The sequence below is a fragment of the Bos indicus x Bos taurus genome, chromosome 13 (genome assembly GCF_003369695.1).
Source record: "Bos indicus x Bos taurus breed Angus x Brahman F1 hybrid chromosome 13, Bos_hybrid_MaternalHap_v2.0, whole genome shotgun sequence".
Lineage (NCBI taxonomy): Eukaryota > Metazoa > Chordata > Mammalia > Artiodactyla > Bovidae > Bos > Bos indicus x Bos taurus.
This window is the reverse complement of record NC_040088.1, coordinates 12,586,723-12,607,376: the sequence shown is the minus strand read 5'-3', so window position 1 is coordinate 12,607,376 and position 20,654 is coordinate 12,586,723. Positions and strand designations below refer to the sequence as shown.

At 46.8% G+C, this 20,654-nt stretch overlaps 1 protein-coding gene across 10 annotated transcripts in view; it reads right to left on the bottom strand.

Moving 5' to 3' along the window:
- The window catches only part of PTPRT (protein tyrosine phosphatase, receptor type T), a 1,160,479-nt gene that overhangs the window by 172,544 nt on the left and 967,281 nt on the right, over positions 1-20,654 (bottom strand). For all 10 annotated transcript variants that reach the window (XM_027558515.1, XM_027558516.1, XM_027558518.1 and 7 more), the window contains one exon: positions 2,768-2,903. In XM_027558515.1, coding sequence (XP_027414316.1) covers positions 2,768-2,903 — 136 coding nt within the window. The remainder of the gene's footprint in view (positions 1-2,767; positions 2,904-20,654) is intronic.

The window sequence follows — 20,654 nt, the reverse complement described above, 5'->3', positions numbered from 1 at the left end:
TAGGGACAGACTCAATCGACCAATGACGTTTTCCCCATATTTATATATGGGGTTTGGGTCAGAAGAGGGAAAGGAGCCCCTCAAGCTCTTCACTGTCCTTTGGGGCAAGGGGTTAGTGGAAAGAGTTAAACATAGCAGGCTTATGTCTCTCTTTTTCTCCCTCTTTCCCCTCTTCACTCCTCCATTTTCCATTCCCTATACCCATTTGTAAAATATGACCATCAACCAAGCCAGAAAAATGTCTTATTTTCTCCAAAAGATGCTGTACATGCAAATGCTGATCAGCACCCCCACCCACCCCCTGGCTCACTGCCACAACATCTGAGATTTGCTTCTTGGGAAGAAATGGTGATCAGGTGATGCCTGTTGATTGGGACTGATGGATGGTTTTGATAGAACTGACAGCTGATGAAGATACTCAGAGAAGGATAAAACCACACAAAGGGCTCACTTTATTCCTGCTCTCATCCTGAAACCAGAAAGCCCCTCCCTCCCTCCCGGAAAGTCACACATTTCAGAAATAGCTGTTGAGAGGGAAGTGAAATTTCTTCACAAGCTCACAGACGATGGTGACGTGGGTTAAGCCAGGCTTTAGAAAGAGCAAAATTGGAAGAGCATATCTGACTTACAAATCAGTGGCAAAGAATAAGAACCTCTGGGGTCTATCAAAGAGGAATGCAATTCTATTAAATGAGTTACTTTTTTCAAAGAGACTCTCTCAAACTCACCTCTGTCTTTAAAGCATCTGAGACTCTAAGAATGCATCGAGGATCTTATACGTGCAATGTGCTCTCTATCTCCCAGAGAAATAAAAACTCATGTTTGACCTCATCCAATAGCAGCTGGCTTGTCACTGAGACATAACACATAGCCTGGCTTCACAGATGATGACGACTCTGGGGGCTCCTGACCCCCAGCATTAGCATGGACCTTCCTTCTCCCTTGCCTCTCCAACCAGAAAATCAGTAGTTGGATGAGAATCTTAATTCTTCTGTCATTCTGCTGGGAGCCTAAGGAAAGGAATGATCCTATAGAACAGACATGTCAAGAAAGAACAGATCCTGGGACTTCCCTGATGGTCCAGTGGCTAAGACTCTGTGCTCCCACACAGAGTCTTGCTGGGGGCCCAGGTTTGATTCCTGGTCAAGGAACTTGATCCCACAATCTGTACTAAAATATCCTTCTAAGATTGGATAGTAGTCGGAGTGTTAGTCACTCAATCATGTCTGAACTCTGTGTGACCCCATTGACTGTAGCCTGCCAGGCTCCTCTGTCTATGGGATTCTCCAGGCAAGAATATTGGAGTGGGGTGCCATTCCCTTCTCCAGGGGATCTTTCCAACCCAGGGATTGAACCCGGTCTTCTGCATTGCTGGCAGATTCTTTACTCTGAGCTACAGGGCAGCGAGCTAAATAAATAAATATTCAGAAGAAAAGAAAGAACAGGTCCTACCAATAAGATGTCCTGATCAAAGGATGGAACCATGTGACATACAGAGATATTTTGGGGCCAGAATGGCTAAAAGAAGGCTGATTAATAGCAGAGTGGAAATCAATGGCTGGAAATAAGGACACAGTCTTTATTTTTTTACTTTGTGCATTTCTGTTTATGGTACTCCTTAGAGTAGAAGCTGGAATTTGTCTTTGGGGCATTCTGTCCCTTTGTTCTGGGGGGAACAAGTTTCATGAGCTGGTTTTGTCCCAGGGATGGCAGCAAGTCCCTAGTCCTCATTAATGGGCTTGTCTTGAACTCTGAGTAACCAAACCCAGAGCTTCAGGCTGAGGAGTTAAATAGTTTGTTGAAGAATATAAATATAACTCTTTAAACTGGGGGCAGGGCAGGTTGCAGCACATGTCATTATAATGTAGATAAAGTGTTTTGTTTGCTTTGGCAGATTGGGGAGTGGGAGGGTGGAGACCAAGATTGGAATCCTGGCATTGAAACTGAGATGGGCAGCAGGCATGGGGACACAGTGGCTAATGTGTGAAGGTGGGAGGACCCCCTATTTAGAAGAACCAGCCCTGCACCCCAGGGACAGTGAGAGCTGATACTCACCCACCTTCCCTTTCCTCTCTGCAACTCCCTGGCTGGTCCTCAAGCCCTGTGAATGCCTGATAAACACAAGATGTCGGCGTAATGAATTTGGGGGATCAGGAAGGAACCTGGATCCTGGCTTTCATGAGCAACGCGTGCAATACAAGATAACTGTGCCTTGACCAGAGGCGCCAGGAGGATATCCTGCTGAGAGGTGACAAGCACCAACAATCCAGCAGGGAAGGTTTTATAGGTCATGGAGTAGGAAGGAGACTTCCCTGAGGGCTGTCACACCATCGGAGGCTCTACCCTTTGATGCAGAGGGACACTGTTCCTTGACCAAAGACAAAAAGGGAATGGATGAAGGTGGAAGGAATGAAGCACTGCTTTCCCGCATCTGTCTTTGTAGGCTCAGCTGTGTCCTTGCGGCTCCCCCGTAATCCTGATGATGTGACCAATCACAACAGAGAAGCTATCTCTGAGGAGCATCGTACACCAAGGGACAGCTGCCCCGCAAGACACTGACCATCCTGCGGCTGCTCTCCACGCAGGCAGCACACACCCTTTGGACACCAACACAATGAGCCACAACTGGCCCCAAATTTCAGGACCTCAACAGTTGTACCAGAAGGTCCCTGCTAGGAAGTGGTCAGCAGAGAAAGGACTTGGCCATATGGTGGTGCTGGGGCCACTTGGGGTTGGCAGAATCTGCAGGGCAGCAACCCACACTCACCTCCTCTTGATGGTGAGCATCACGCCCAGGAGGATGATGGTGAACATGAGGAGGCCAGCGATCACGCCAGCCATCTTCACGGTGTTGTCCACCTGCTTCTCCGGCTCCACAGTGTTGGAGTTCTGAGTGGACGCACCTTGGAGGCAAAGGTGAAGAGGAAAGATATTGAAAAGGCTCACACACATGACTAGACACAATCACAGTGACAACAGCTTCCATTTACTGAGTGCTAACTATGTGCCAGGCACTGTGCTGAGGTCACTACACACACTGACCAATTAAACACTTTTGAGCATTAATTCCTCGTGAGGTTGAGGTTATTATCATAGCCCTTTTTTTTGCATATGAAGAAACTGAGGTGCAGAGAAACTGAGTGAGCTGCCCGAACTTACACAACTACTGTGCTGGAGGCACCCTTCTCCTCCTCTCGTGAGGTCAAGCAGATGATTTTTATCCCTCAGACCATTCTGTCCCTAGGATCAAACCACGGGGCTACAGTTTGATCCTTAGGCTCATGGAATTATTCCAAACTCTGCTTAATTCTTCCAGGTAAATGGTGAAAACATCAGCCTTTGTAAGGGTAGCACAACTGAAATCACTAGGTTTTTAAAGACAAAAAACATAATGCTTTCATTTTGTGCCTTATATTAAACAAATGGTTGAGGTAGAAATTTAGTGCATTAAAGAGAACTGCTTTGGATTCAGAAAACACTTAAATTCGCTAAGTCCATTTTTGAAATTTAATGTTGATATTATCAGCTCTGCCAGTACTCACTCACTGACTCAATTCCATGTCAAGGAAAACTGGGAACTGGGCACTTACTACATCCTCAGCCCTGTGCTGAGCCGTTTCATGGACCCAGCTTGGACAATCCTTGCAAATGTTCCCCCAAGTATCTATGGATTGTCCCATTTTATAGATGAGAAAACAAAGGAGCTAGCTAAAAGTCACGTGGCTGATAAAGCTCAGAGCCAGAATTCCATTGGTTTTTTGACTCTAAGTCTAGGTTTCAGAAGTCAGAAGCCTTGAGTTCAACTTTCAAGTCCCCTAGTTCCCCAATCCTCGGAGAAGGCAATGGCACCCCACTCCAGTACTCTTGCCTGAAAATCCCATGGACAGAGGAGCCTGGTAGGCTGCAGTCCATGGGGTCGCTAAGAGTAGGATACGACTGAGCGACTTCACTTTCACTTTTCACTTGCATACATTGGAGAAGGAAATGGCAACCCACTCCAGTGTTCTTGCCTGGAGAATCCCAGGGACGGGGGAGCCTGGTGGGCTGCCGTCTATGGGGTCGCACAGAGTCGGACACGACTGAAGCGACTTAGCAGCAGCAGCAGCAATCCCTCAATGCTACTCCTCCCAGACAACCACTTGCTAAGGCGATAGCAACAGTCAGGAGCCAGAGAATGCCTACGCCTGGCCTCTTCATGCAATGACCTGGGGACAGAGGCAACTTCTCATTCCAGCACCTGTGTGAACCTTCTGGAGTGTGGTCCAGGATTAACACCACCACGAATTCCTCCCAAGGATGCCAACTCTGTGTGAGGCAGCTGAAGTCCAAAGCATCCTTGCCCTGACCCATCCCTACTTTTCTACCAACATCAGCACCAGCTCATCCTTTATCAGTGACATTGCCTTCCCTGGTTGCCCCAGGAGAGTTCCCCTCCAAACTCTGCTAACTCTCTGTAACACTTGGTGCAGCTCAGTGTGCTGACATTATTAGTTATTTGTTTACCCATCTGTCTCCTTCAGTGGTCTGCAAGCTCCTCGGGGGCAAGATGATGCCTTCTTTATCTTTGTTTCCTCATGTCAGTGCAGGGTCTGGCTTGTAATAGGTGTTCCCTTAATGTCTGTGGTGGTTTAATGTTTAGCTGAGGGGATGATAGCTCTACCCACACCCATTTGTTCTCATGAAACCAAATTGAGTTTCTCCTTTTTTTCAGCCTTGTGTTCACAGAACTCGGCTGAGTTGAAGGGATACTAATGCCCACAAGCTATGATTCTGATTCTCCAAACTCACAGATATTTCACAACAGCCCATCAGCACATCCCCTCCTCCCGTACTCACGCAGTCCCTTTACTACAGCACTTTCCCCAGACTCTTTTGTAACTTAGGAAAGCTGGGTTGACTTTGTCTCCAAGACTAAGAGCAGAGAGAGTTCTAGTCATCTCTCTAAAGTCACTGTCTACACAGGCCTTCCTCCTCATCACTGCTGCTTTACAGATGACGGGTGAATGGCATAAAGGTGAGTGGACCACAGCTGTTTGCCTCATTTATTCATTCAGTCATTCACTAACTGGCTACTGAGCACCCATGTTCTATGTGCCCAACTAAGACATCAATGGGGTCAGAGCTCCTTCTCCCGGCAGGACTTACAAGTAAGGGATTTTATTCAGTTCCCCTCACCAGCTAAAGACAAAAACCCAACTCATCACATTGTAGGACGGTCTGAGCAGGCTCTGCCTATCAACTCCACCAAAGAACTCCTGGCAGAGTTGGCCAACCTTTTAGGAAGGGGTTGGGGAGGTGGGTGCAGTAAGAAGGTGATTCAAGAGGGAGGGGATATATGCATACATACAGCTGGTTCACTTTGTTGCACAGCAAAAACTAACATGATGTTGTAAAGTAACTGTATGCCAATAAAAAAAGGAAATTAGAAGGGAAATATATGTTTATGGTAATTTAAGCTTGGAAGATACTCTACAAGAGGAGGAAGTTAAAACGCAGGTCTGAAGCTCTTAAAGGAGGTCTAAGCTGGAGGTAAGAATGTGTGAGTCATATGCACATAGATGATATCTGAAGCATGGGGGCTGATGAAGTCAGCCGGGGAAAGAATGAAGACTGGATGGAGAAGATGGTCCAGATAGAGACTTGAGGGTCTGTAATATTTAGTGAGTGGGTAGAGGAAGACAAGCCTGCATATAGGAGGCAGAGAAGGAGTGGACAGACAAGTAAAAAAAAAAAAAAAAAACAGGAGAGTATAGTGTCCTAGAACCAGGGGAAGAGGGGGTTTCAAGAAGGCAGGAGCAATTGACTATGTCAAATGCTTCTCCTAGGATAGAATCTAGCTCTCTACCCAAAGGAAAGTGAAGATCTTGGATGAGTATTAGAAAACCTTTCCCAAGTAAACTCCAAGATGTTCCTAAACAGAAGCACCTTCAGTGGTGACCATGAATCAACAATGGAACACAGCTGAGGGTCACAGACGACCAAGCAGGACATTCAGAGAGGCCATATGAAAGGCCATAGCCCAGCGCTTTAGACAAATTCCATGAGTTCAGCTCACCGACATCAGAACTGAAATCCCAGACTCTGCACAGTGAGGTTATCAGGAATAGCCATGCTTGGCTAGTCCAACTAGAACTATACAGGAATTGCCCCAGGACATGGCAAATTCTACTTTCTCTTAAGCATCCTTTTCAGGGCACTGGCTTGAGCCACCAGAGATGTGTCCCTCTGACCACAAGGAAAGCCTGTTGACAGTGTTTGAAGGCAACACAGGTGTGGAGGAACTAGCTTTGGGACCAAAGGCTAGATAGCATTTACCTGTGGCTCCTGCCAAGGAAGAAGACGGGGACAGAGTCAGAATGGGCTAGTCCTGCCCCCATGGCAGACTCAGGAGCGTGTCCACAGGGCTCACATTGTAAGTACGCATGAGAACCTGCAATTGGACTCGCGGGAAACACATCAGGGTTGACTAAAGATGGGATCTCCTAGCAATGCAACCAGCTCTTTTAGGCAGGTACTGAGCGCCTCATCAAATGGAAGCTCAGTTATGACTGTTTTTAAAAATTCAGCCTAAACATCAATCTACTGAAAAAGAGTGAAAGTGCTTGTCACTCAGTCTTGTCTGACTCTTTGCAACACCATGGACTGTAGCCTGCCAGGGTCCTCTGTCCATGGAATTCTCCAGTCAAGGATTCTGGATGTGGGTAGGCTTTCTCTTCTCTAGGGGATCTCCCCAACCCAGGGATCAAACTTGGGTCTCCTGCATTGCAGGCAGATCCTTTACCATCTGAGCCACCAGGGAAGTCCATTTTCACCAGTCTGTCACTGGGTGACCAAAAAATGTGCTAATAAGCACTTTTTATATATTAAGTCATTTAATCTTCACAAGATCTGACACAGAAGATGCTAGTTTTATTTTCCCTTTTATTTAGATTAGGAAACTCCACAAATGGGTGAAGTGGCTTTTCCAAAGCCATATACTTGGCTTTCAGTGTCAGAGCTGGGATTCTTTGTGCAAGCCTCACCCTCTGTCATTCCAATGAACTCTCCTTGATGCAGTTACTGTTCAGGAAATACCGGCTCTGGGTCCCCGTCTGACTCACTGATCAGAAATCCAAGGGGGAACTGGAAGCCCATCAGTAAGATGGTAACTGCATTACTCTTGCCCTAAGCCCACTCTTTTCATGAGAGTCAAACATAGTATCAGTCCCTCATCCCTATGAAGCTCTGTCTCTGGCCTTGGGTGACATCTGTCTACTAAGTGGAGACCGGAGTCTGAGACTGGAGAGGGGAGGGGTTTGGATGCATCCTTGTCATCTCCGCCCCCTACTAGGAACCAACCTGAGAATAGTTCAAGTAAATCAGAACTGGCAAGTAGGTACCAGGTGGTAGGTGTATCCAACGGGAGTAGCTTCAAGGCTCTACGTGAGTCCCCTGTGTGATGAACTCATCAAAGAGAATCTTGTGAACTCTGCTGGCACTGAGAAGAGATTTGTTTCCAACACAAGGTTGTCCAACCTCACACCCCCACCAGCTGTGCCCTTCCTACTCTGAGCACTCCCAAAGGCCAGACAGTCCTCTAAGGGCAGCTGCCACTGCCCATTGCCCTTGACTCTTTCCACTTGAGCTACAGCAGCTTAGAATCCAGTCCCCTCTGAGCTCCTGCTCAGAATTCACATCTGGCTTTCAATGTGATACCTACTGACCCCTGCATATGGAAACATGGCATCCAAGGCGGGCTCACAGTCTCTTGAAGCCTGCCCCTCTCCCACGATATCTGCTCCATATATAGGCCCAGGTGCCATGTTATTTTCGCCCCAACCTCTAGCCTCCTCCTAGGATACCAAACAATCATCCCAGTTTATATTCCTCAGGGACTCCTGAGACCCAACAAGGACAATGCCTCTCTGTTCTACTCTGCCCTGGTCAGACCACTCTGGTGACGCTTGTTCATTTGTGGACCCCGACCCTGAAGAGTAGATTGGGGCCAACCTGAGAAAAGATTTTAATGTGGCATGGTAAAGCCAGGACAAGCGGCTTGTCACTCAAAATGTGGTTCAGTGACCAGAAGCATCTGCATCATAACCTACTACACATGCAGAGTCTGGGTCCCCACACCGGATCTGCTGAGTCTGCTCCTGCATTTGACAAGGTTTCTAGGTGATTCTTGTGCACATAAAAATCCAAAGATCACTGACTGAGGAGGAATGGCAGTCAGAATTGGGGATTTTTCAGCCTAGAGAAGGAAAGATTCAGATGAGACTTAATTCTTGCCTTCAAAAAGTTGAAAGGCCAAATACAATTATGTAAAGTTTAAAAATAAAATAAAATTAAAAAAAAAAAAAAGTTGAAAGGCCACAGTGAAAGATGGAACAGATTTGATCCCTTTAAAGAGCAGGACTAATGCAAACCAGGAGAAGTGACAAGAGTAGGCTGGGGCCAACATAAGAAAAGATTTTAATATGGCGGCACTCTCCAGCAGAGGCTAAAGCCCCTCTTTTGAAGGCAGTGCTACTGCGTAGTGAGGAGCATGAAGCAGTCGTGATTCAAGTCCCATTTCAGAGTCAGCCCTCCTCCCTTTTCCCTGTCCACTGTCTTCACCTGTTCTCACGTCCTGGGCTTCTTAAATGCTTAAGTAAAAGTCTCTCAGTCGTGTCCGACTTTTTGTGACCCCATGGACTATATAGTCCATGGAATTCTCCAGGTCAGAATACTGGAGTGGGTAGCCTTTCTCTTTTCTAGGGGATCTTCTCAACCCAGGGATCGAACCCAGGTTTTGCCAGCTGAGCCATACTCTTAAATGCTTAGCCAGGCCCTTAATAGCTCACTTTCATGGGATGCTGGCCTTTCTTCTCTACTTATAGAGCCCACCTTCCACCTCAACCCAGTGTTCCTTGATTACAGTGACACTCATGCTCTAAGTGAGTGAAAGTCTCCCTGTTATCCTTAGAGCCATGAAACTTCAGTTGGGCTCCACCCCGCAAACCCCAAGTTAGCCACAGTGGCAGGAGAATGTGTCACCAACAATGAAAGGCTCTGTCTGGACACTCAGTGTGCTCCCCAGCAAGGACAAGGGACCACATGACCTCTTACACCCCTTCTGAGGATGAAATGCTATAGTTTGATGAGCTCGGTCAAAAGCAAGGGGTTTTGAATCAGAAATATACAAACTTGCACCTGGATTCTATCACCAACTAGTTATGTGACCTTGAGCAAAGTGTTAACCACAGCATGATTTGACACCCTCTTGATGAAACTGTGAAACAGGAGAGTGAAAAACCTGGCTTAAAACTCAACATTCAAAAAATGAAGACAATGGCATCTGGTCCCATCACTTCATGGCAAATAGATAGGGAAACAATGGAAACCGTGATCAACTTATTTTTTTGGGCTCCACAATCACTGCAGATGGTGACTGCAGCCATGAAATTAAAAGACGCTTGCTCCTTGGAAGAAAAGCTATGACAAACCAAGATAGCATATTAAAAAGCAGAGACATCACTTTGCCAACAAAGGTCCGGACAGTCAAAGCTATGGTTTTTCCAGTAGTCATGTATGAATGTGAGAGTCGGACCATAAAGAAGGCTGAGAGCCAAAGAATTGATGCTTTTGAACTGTGGTGTTGGAAAAGACTCTTGAGAGTCCCTTGGACTTCAAGGAGATCAAACCAGTCAATCCTAAAGGAAATCAGTCCTGAATATTTATTGGAAGGATTGATGCTGAAGCTCTAATATTTTGGCCACCTGATGCGAAGAGCCAACTCATTAGAAAAAACCTTGATGCTGGGAAAGATTGAAGGCAGGATAAGAAGGGGACAACAGAGGATGAGATGGTTGGATGGCATCACCAACTCAATGGACATGAGTTTGAGTAAACTCCGGGAGATGGTGAGGGACAGGGAAGCCTGGCGTGCTGCAGTCCATGGGGTCACAAAGAGTCAGACATGACTGAGCGACTGAACGACAAAGTTCCCAGCGATCTCCTAGGGATCAAATGTAATAATGGAAGTAAAAACACTTGACAAACTCTGAGAATATGCCCACTCATGTGGCATCACGATGGCATGATCTTAGGACTGGTTCCAGGAGGCAGCATGGTTTCTTGTGTCTGTAAAATGTGGGTGCACAGTGGCGGTTGGGGTCCTGCCTCCTTGTAACACACTGCCCAGGTTCATCCTTAGGATGAAGGCAGGCAGAGTCCCTGGAGGAATGCCCTTATCTTTTCTCCTCTAGGCAAGACCAGTTTCCATCCAGATCACTTAATGGCAGCAATAAGTAATTTGGCAACAAGGGATTAATAAGTTTCTCTCCAAGTACTCTCACTTGCTATAGCCCTAATTCTATAGCTTTACTTCAAATAATTTCCCCTGTAAAGATATGGAGCAAAAAATAGAAGTTTCAGATAAAGAACATCTAATTGCAACTGATAAAACCAAGCACACCCCAGTGGATGCATAACCCATGCTGGTGATCATTGCTGAAGGCAAAGAAAGGAAGCTGGCTCTCGGAGACAGAATTCCTAAAAGCTCCAGTCTTTCAAACACACAGTCGCCTCTTCACTATCCAAGGGCATTTATCCCCACATCTTACTGAGCTGGCATCTTACTTATGCCCATCTATTTAATGACTTCTTTTGTTTTTCTGTCTTTTCTCTGGCGTTACATGCATCTGGCACCCAGTAGAGCAAACCTTTGAAATTCTGACTCTGAGATGCTACCTCTATGCCAGCGAAGGTTTCAAGCATGGCAAGTATCTCTGATTATGGGGGTTTTTGCCAAGAGGAGGCAGCAGGGGAAAGCTGGGGAAGCTGGGCAGGTTTCTGGCTCTTCTAGAGTGAGGTATGCATCATCCCCCTTCTGACTTTTCCTGGAAGTGAATTCTCAGAATGGTAGACTAGTTTTAAGATGGAATTGAAGTCCACGATAGGAAAGAAGTTGCTAGGAAAGCATCTGGATACTTCATTAGCTTCAAGCCTCTAGACTTTACAAATTGCATCCCAAGGCATTGAGAACATTTGTAATTGTGATCATGAACTACTTTGGCAGTCTTTAAGGATGGAAATTATAGCAAACAGGAGGGGTGCGAGAAGCCTGGGGAGAAACAAATGCTGTTGTTGACTTTTTTTAATGGAAAAATGTAGATTCCAGATATTTCACACAAGTGTGATGTTGATACAGGAAAAAAATATAGACTGGATGATTAAATCACATTATTTTTTCCCCTCACCGTTTACTAAAGGAGGGAATAATCACTAGAAACGAGCATGGGCTCCACATCAGTCAGCATCCAACCAGGAAAAAGGAAACTGTTTCAAACATTCAAACCAGAGTGAATTTACCAGAGAACTGGGTACCCAGAGATCAAGAGAGGATGGTGAGGCAACCCAGAAGGTAGCAACCTCAGGGGCCATTACCTAGCCCACACTAGAGAGACAAAGGCTCTTCAGAGCCCAGAGGTCAGGGCCACCCAACAGAAGTGGGGACTCCAGCGGACCTATGGGAGGCTGGAGCCACAGAGGGGACACGGTCACTGCCAAAGAAGGGGCCTGAGGCCAAGAGGGAGAAGGCTTCTCCTTCCTCTCGCTCTACAACCCTTGTCTCCTCCTGGCCACGTGCAGACGCTTGTTGACATGGGCCCAGGAAACACAGCCTATGGGGGCACCTGCACAGGAGGGGGAAGCAAAGGATGGATGTGAGGCCAGATGGCTCCAGGGCCAGCATGGGCTTCTCACTTCCTGTGACCAGGGGAAGCTTAGGTTCACCTCATTGCTGCTTTTGAGAGGTGTCTGGACTTATGATTCAGGAAAAATGTCCAGTACTGCATCTTCACTGCAGCACAGTCCTGGCCAAGGTGCAGAAATAGTGACTGGCTTTCAGGATAGCCAGGTGTTTGGATTGTATCCAGAAGGTGGTAACAGTGGAGTCTGGACACCTGACCACATGTAAAGCAGCTGTGTTATTTATAATAAAGCGCTGACACGTATTTGGAACGTCCACTATGAGCCAGGCTTCTGTGTTAAGCCCTTGGTATACCCATTTCAGAGACAGGGAAACTGAGGCTCAGAGAGGCTAAGTAACAGAAGCAAGTGCCAGGGATGGGATTTGAACCCTGGCAGTCTGGTACAGAGTTTATTCTCTTTAAACCACTTTTCTATTCTGCCATTTCCTCAATAAACAGGGAAAAGGATTGTTCAGCAGAGAAATCTGGTTGTCTTTTCTCAAACACCTGGAAGAAAGAATCAGACTGTTTCTTCCGGGGATCAAGAATCTTATTGTGACCAGCCAGACTATGAAGTTGCTGTATTTATGGCCATCTCTGCTGAGTTGGCCACCCGCTGTGTCCTGAAGTTCTATTTCATACCTGCTTTTCTTGAAGATTATCTCCCCTCATGCCCTTCCAGCAATATATCACATTCTAATATCGAAGGGATGGATGAACATGTCATGCGAATCTTGTTATATGGGCCAAATTATACAGACTTTGCTCAAATGATATTTAAACTTGACCTTTTTAACTTAAGTTTCCCCATCCTTTTCACTTTCCTTGTACATCAACCACCATCTCCAAGCACTTCATACATTGAGTTTAGTTTTATTATTAATCTCTGGGCTTTCTCTATAATACCTTTCTTGATATTTAGCAATCCAAGCATGCCATATAATCCCACAGGGAGACAAGCAAGCTCAAGTTTAGGCAACTGTTTTCTGCTTTATTTCCAATTCTCTTTTCTTTGATCTCATGATGACTAATTTTTAAAAACTGCTGACTGCTCTCCCCCACACCTCAGAACAGTGGCCCCCCTCACTAGATCTGGCTGATAATGGACTACTTGGGAAGGATTATTCCATCATTCTTCCAAGTGACATCACCTAGGATGTTTCTCAAGTAATAAATAAATTGCCTCAATTCATCATATGACAGTAATTGCTTTTAGCCAAGATTTAACTCAAAGTCAATGTCAAGTAGCTAGAAAACACTACAGACACTCAGGTTCTTCAAAGACAGCTCTGCCCTTGCTGGGGAAGACCATTTAATGAGGACTGAGTTACATGTAAAGTAGATACAGGTTTCTAGTATCCCAGACCCCCTCAGTATTACCTGGGCAGGCTTAAGAGGTTGGAATTGACTTCACAACCTATACAACTGAAACTGCTAAATATTGCTGACAGAGGTTGACCTTTTTTTTTCAGCCTTAAGTGGAGGTGAGCACTCTGTGAGATAGCAATAGCTTTAATTGATTGTTTGAAAGCATTCTGGACACTCAAATAAATGGTTCCTCAAGCGCTGATTCTGCTTGGTTCCATGCATCTCCTGGATCTGTGTTTCCAGGTGGACCTTGTTTTACATAGCAAATGCTCTGTGGAGGTCAGATTCTAATTCAGTTACAGACAGTAGGAAAGTGATGCTATAGAAGATCTTTGCGGTGAATCTCTTCTGGGTGCAAGTAAACTCCTTTATGCTAAGAATGTTTCATGCATTTAGAATTTAGCATGATAGACTTACTTAAGAGCAGTTGTGCCTGGTTGATGCCAGCTACGGTCATTATTGACACATCACTTGGAAGGCATGCCCTTTAAAGGGCTTCACCATCAGTGCGCTGAGAAAGCCTTTCTACTGTCTCAAGGTCTCAACTGTTCCCTCTTGTGCCCAGGGGAGTCCTAGAGCTGGACCTTAGCCTGTGGTCAGACAAGGATCCTAAGTCCTGGCTGAATTTGGGGGTGATACTTCTAAGAAGCCGGAGGTAGGTGCACTTTTTGAACTGGCTTAGGTGTCAGGTCACAGGTAGGGTTAAAGACTGAGATGTGGCTGAAGTTGGGGTTAAATCTGAAGGACAGATCAGGAGCCAGTCTGTGGCTGGGGTTTAGGAGCGTCTGTTGGTCAGCCTGCACCTACTGTGAGGGGGCAACGTATGCTTAGAGCTATGTGTGGATTTGGCCAGAAGGAAAATTTTGCCCATGGTCAGGGAACTAGAAAAAGCTAAGTGACTTCCAAATGGACTAGACCCCTTCCCTTGGCCTCATTAGCACCCATTCAACCCTTGGCTGTCTAGGCGGCCAGTCCTAGACGTCGACTGGTGTGGCGTGAGTGGTTGCTGGGATTATCAAGATAATAGTGGGTAAAACAAGGTGCTGGGCATGCGAGGCGATTAGGAGACCACCCTGCTGTTTGAGAACTCACCGCGTAATGGCAAAGACACACGTGCAAGCTGAAAATCAAAGCTCAGTGTGATGGATGCTAACACAGAAGTCTGTACAGAGAAGAGCATGTATGACTCTGCTTAGGCCAAGCTAGACTATGAGTCAGATTTCCCTATGCCATCGCTGTGTGGGACACATTGTGGACGTCCCTAAGACCACCCAGTGGTCTCCTCCCCACCCTGGCTCCCTGTGTGCCAGACGAAGCCTGCTCCATCGATGAGGATGAAGAAATTGAGCCAGCTCAGGGCTAACAGTGCTGGCTCCCTGCTTGCAGAACTTGTGTGCTGAGCCTGGAGCCCTGGGGGCTCAAAGCTGCTTAGCTGCGGGAGAGAGGAGCACCCAGGGCCTGCGCTGGGGATTAAGGATTTAGTCTGAAGAGCAGATGTAAAAGAGAACACACACTCTTTCGGGTGCCCTGCGGCAAAGTGATAGTCCCTTTAGACATCCTCCGACAGCCAGTGCAAGAGAACAATTGGCCGCACTGAACAGATGGTTAACTCTTCTTGCAGAGTTCAGAGCACTCCTGGGCAGCTGTGGAACACAGGAGGCCTATGCAGGAGCAGTCAGTCCGGAGGTGAGCACAAAAACCTATCAGGGATGGCCTATGGGTCAAATGAGGTCAGGACAACGTCAACGGCCTGGTTGGTGTGTCCCAGGCCAAGGCCAGGATGTGCCTGGCAGCAGATGCTAAGACTGTTCAAACGCAGGAGGCCGATTACAGAGGGGAGGGTCAGAGCCCCAGAGAAGAGGCCTGCTGTGAGCCAAGTGCAGAATCCAGCCAACATGGAGACCCCACAGCAGGGGGAGGGTGCGCCAAAAGGATTCTCCAGGATGGCCGTTCTCAGCTTCAGTCTCCTTGAGGTCTTTCGCTGCAAAGGCACAGCTCTGCGAGGTGGACCCCTGCCTGATGCCCCATGCTCAGGATCACTGCACTTCCAAGCCTGTTCATTTCCAGGGCTGTAATAAAGTACTGCAACCCGGGTGACTTAAATAACAGAAATTTAGAGGCTAGAAGTCTGAAGTCCAGACGTCAACAGGGCCATGCTCCCTCTGAGACCCTGGGTAGAATCCTTCTTCATCTCTTTTGGCTGCTGGCATCTGCGGGCAACCACTGGCACACCTTAGGCTGGAGATGTATCGTATCAATATCTGCCTCTGTCATCACAGAGGTTCTTCTTGTGTCTCTGTCTTCACCTGATGTTTTCCTCTTCTTGTAAGGACACCAGTCATATTACAGTGTCATATTATAGATCTGGGTCCACCGTCACGACTTCATCTTAACTAATTATACCTGCAGAGACCTTCTTTCTAAATAAGACCACCTTCACAGGAACTGGGGTGAGCCTTGCTTCAACACATCCTTTGTGAGGGGCACGATACAACCCATACTCTGTATCAAGCTGAGTCACGTTACAAGCAGCCTGGGAAGGAGAGGGCAGGCTTAACATTTCAGGAAGTAAAATCAAACACGAATGGGCTCAGGGTTACAAGGAGAGCGTGTAGGAAGAGGGATGGGAGACTCCTGTTTGGTCATGGGCTGAGTGGAACAGGAGGCTTATAGAAGGACAGGATGTCCTGGCTTTTTATTTTTTAATATTTATTCATCTATTTGGTTGCACTAGTTACAGCACTTGGGATCTTTGGTCTTCACTGGGGTATGCGGGATCTTTACCTGCAGCATATGAACTCTCAGATGCAGCATGTGGCATCTAGTTCCCTGACCGGGAATCAAACCCAAGCCCCCTGCATTGGGAGTGTGGAGTCTTAGCCACTGGACCACCAGGGAGGTTTCAGTCCTGGCTTTGTCTGAACAGCACAGCAAGATGTACCAGGGGCCCAGGTGTCTCTAAGGCTCTTACTCAGAAACATAATCCAGTTCTTTCCAACTGATTTCAACCAAATTGATCCCCTATGGGGTGACCACAGCACCCCATCCCAAAGGGGCAGCAAGAGGAAGGGAAGGCAAAGATCTGCCCAGCCAGGCAGTTCTGCCCAGATCATGTCTCTGGAACATGCAGCTTCCAGCACGTATCGGAGTGCCTGGAAAGGAGAGAAGGCTCGTGGGAGGAAGCGAGAAATCTATAGCAGGGATTAGTGGAACCATGAGCAGGATCAGAGAGAACACGCAGCACGGAATTCAGATTAGGCAACGCAGCTGAGTGAGGGTAATAAAACCAGCAGCAGGAGCCGCATCGATTGCTGAGATTCCAGCCAAATCCACCATGAACATGTTTTCTTTCTTCCAGCCTCTGCCCCTTGGCTTTTGAAAGCAGAAACACTGAATTGCTGTGTTCTGTACTAAGGCTGATCTATCCCCCTCCCCAAAGGATGGACAGAACAGCAGCTCTGCTATTAGCAGGAGGTAAGAGAGAGAAGAAGATGAGGCCCCGGATGCTGGCAGGGTCTGTTCTTGCTCACGCGGACACAGAGTCTGGGGACAGGTCTTTTTGTGATCTCCATGCTCCCTGCCCCCAGCCCGACCTCTCCTGGGTCAGCATCATGTGTGCCCAGGCTGGGTACTGAGCTCAGTGGGGCTGGCAGATCTGGGGAAGCCCTATTCAAACACTCCAGAGAATCAGTCTCTAGGAAGCTTGGCAGATGAGGCTGTATGGAGTTCAAATGCTAGACTGAAAACCAGGGCTCAGTGACTCACAATAAACCTAATAAAATGGTAGATGGGGGTTTGAACCATCACAGGGTGGAGGCCGAGGGTGGGTCTGGCACACGCTCCTCTATCGATGTTAGCTACTTGCTCACGTATGAGTCTACTCACACTTGGGGCCAGGTGAACAGGCACTGTACATGTGCTGGGCAGAGGGTAACAGAAAGCAAACAACTCCAAGACAAGTGCTCGTAATGAGAATGTGCGGCCTCTCCTACAAGAATCCTCACTCGGGACCGAGGGTTCTGTACCTTCAACTCAGTGCTCACTGGTGGGGCCTGTCAACCGTCTTTTTTAGGTGCAGCCTCAGACAATGGGCACAATAAAGGACAGAAATGGTACGGACCTAACAGCAGCAGAAGATATTTTTTAAAATTTATTCAATTGGAGACTAATTACTTTACAATATTGTAGTGGTTTATGCCATACATCGACGTGAATCAGCCATGGCTGTACATGTGTTCCCCTTCCTGAACCCCCTCCCACCTCCCTCCTCATCCCATTCCTCAGGGTCAGTGCACCAGCCCTGAGCACCCTGTCTCATGCATCGAACCTGGACTGGTGATCTATTTCACATATGATAATATACATGATTCAATGCTATTCTCTCAAATCATCCCACCCTCGCCTTCTCCCACAGAGTCCAAAAGTCTGTTCTTTACATCTGTGTCTCTTTTGCTGTCTTGCATATAGGGTCATCGTTACCATCTTTCCAAATTCCATATATTTGTGTTAATATACTATATTGGTGTTTTTCTTTCTGACTTACTTCACTCTGTATAATAGGTTCCAGTTTCATACACCTCATTAGAACTGATTCAAATGCATTCTTTTTATTCCATTGTATATGTACTACAGCTTTCTTATCCATTTGTCAATATTAAGAAGAGGTGGCAAGAATACACAGAAGAACTATACAAAAGCAATTTTCATGACCCAGATATCCTGGAACTATACAAAAACAATCTTCATGACCCAGATAACCACGATGGTGTGATCATGATGATCACACCACACAATGGTGTGTCTCACCTAGAGCCAGACATCCTGGAATGTGAAGTCAAGTGGGCCTTAGGAAGCATCATCACGAATAAAGCTAGTGGAGGTGATGGAATTCCAGTTGAGCTATTTCAAATCCTAAAAGATGATACTGTTCAAGTGCTACACTCAATATGCCAACAAATTTGGAAAACTCAGCAGTGGCCACAGGACTGTAAAAGGTCAGTTTTCATTCTAATCCCAAAGAAAGGCAATGCCAAAGAATGCTCAAACTACTGCACAATTGCACTCATCTCACATGCTAGTAAAGTAATACTCTAAATTCTCCAAGCCAGGCTTCAACAGTACATGAACCGTGAACTTCCAGATGTTCAAGCTGGTTTTAGAAAAGGCAGAGGAGACAGAGATCATATTTCCAACATCCGTTGGATCATCGAAAAAGCAAGAGAGTTCCAGAAAAACATCTATTTCTGCTTTATTGACTACATCAAAGCCTTTGATGGTATGGATCACAACAAACTGTGGAAAATTCCTCAAGAGACGGGAATACTAGACCACCTGACCTGTCTCCTGAGAAATCTGTATGCAGGTCAAGAAACAACAGTTAGAACTGGACATGGAACAACGGACTGGTTCCAAATCAGGAAAGGAGTATGTCACAGCTGTATACTGTCACCCTACTTATTTAACTTATATGCAGAGTACATCATGTGAAATGCTGGGCTGGATGAAGCACAAGCTGGAATCAAGATTGCCGGGAGAAATATCAATAACCTCAGATATGCAGATGACACCACCGTTATGGCAGAAAGTGAAAAAGAACAAAAGAGCCTCTTGATGAAAGTGAAAATGTTGGCTTAAAACTCAACATTCAGAAAACTAAGATCATGATATCTGGTCCCATCAGTTCATGGCAAATAGATGAGGGAACAGTAGAAATAGTGACAGACTTTATTTTCTTGGGCTCCAAAATCACTGCAGATGGTGACTGCAGCCATGAAATTAAAAGATGCTTGCTCCTTGGAAGAAAAGCTATGACCAACCTAGACATCATACTAAAAAGCAGAGATATTACTTTACCAACAAAGGTCCATCTAGTCAAAGGTATGGTTTTTCCAGTAATCATGTATGGATGTGAGAGTTGGACTATAAAGAAAGCTGAGTGCCAAAAAATGGATGCTTTTGAACTGTGGTGTTGGAAAAGACTCTTGAGAGTCCCTTGGACTGCAAAGAGATCCAACCTGAATATTCACTGGAAGGACTGATGCTGAAACTCCAATACTTTGGCCACCTGATGCGAAGAACTGATTCATTGGAAAACACGCCGATGCTGGGAAAGATTGAAGGTGGGAGGAGAAGGGGACAACAGAAGATGAGATGGTTGGATGGCATCACTGATATGATGGACATGAGTTTGAGTAGGCTCCAGGAGTTGGTGATGGACAGGCAGGCCTGGTGTGCTGCAGTCCCATGGGGTAGCAAAGAGCCAGACACGACTGAGGGACTGAACTGAACTGAGATAATGGGATTCTGAGAAGGCTTTGCAGAGACCACATTGTCTGAACTTGACCCCAGAGGGTGAGTAAGGTAAACATCGGAGGAAGAGCACCCAGCAGAGTCCGATAAGGCAGGTTCTGCATATGTAACCAGTGTGAGTGGGGCACTGGCCACCAAAGAGGAAATAGAGCTGGCGATATAGGGAAGGGCAGCGCCTAGAGAGTGAAGGGCCTGTGATTCAGGCTAATTGTCCCCGAGCACAAAGGGAGCCTTGAGAGCATTTTAATCAGAATCAGACTTTTATAGTAATAACTTGGCTTCAGCGGAGCATACATTAGAAGGGACCAGTGTGACGATAGGAAGGCCAGTTTGGAATCTGTTACACTATCTGATCAAGGCTTTGTGAATCTCAAGCATGAGGGCAGCAGTGAAGGACAGGGAGAGATTCAAGAGAGATTTCAGAGATAATACGGGACAGATCTGATGACTAACTGCATATTGAAGACAGGGAGAGAGAGGTCAAGGTGATGCTGAGTTTCTGAATCTGAATTTAGTGGCAGTTTGCATAGCAGACTGGAGACTGACTGCTCCTTGGTCTAAGAAGTACATCCCCAGAGAGAAAAGGCGTGGTGAGAGCCTGTCTTATTTGCTCCTTGCTTGGATGCTTGTCTTGTAGGAAGCAAAGACATTCGCCTGCTACAGAAGGACACCCCACAGGAGATGGGGCACTCCAGCAAGACGCCTTCCTGGTCTGCATTGTCTACCGATTCCATTGGGAGATGGATAACAGAAGCTGGTACCAAGAGCCTGGTGTCCGTCAGGCCGTGAACATCTACCAGACTGACAATGGTGACAGTCTGGCACACCTGACTGAGTACTAGACTCCGTCCCTGCTCCGCAGAGTCTGCCTGCTGCCCCTGGAGCAGCCAAATGGAAGAATGGAGGTGGTTCTGCAGTGACCACCTGGCTCCTGATCGTCACCTGCCTCCCTGATCTCCAGCTGTGGTCTCTGCCCTTATTCTGCAGGTGCAGCCCTGGATGGCTGCCTGGGTGAGGGGGCTTCAGGATTGTGCTGCCCTACTCTCCATCCCGCTCTTGTCTTGGGCCATCTCTGCGACTGGGGCTGCTGTGCTCCCAGCTTTATGTCCCAATTCCCCAATAAGCCCTGGCTTGTGAATCCTGCTGAGCACTCCTGGTGCTCAGATAGGTTCTTACTTCCCACCTCATTTCCCATGAGCCACTGTTCTGGCCCAGCCACCTGCCTGAATGTCACCACTGGCCAGCTTGCCTCTTCTCTGGACT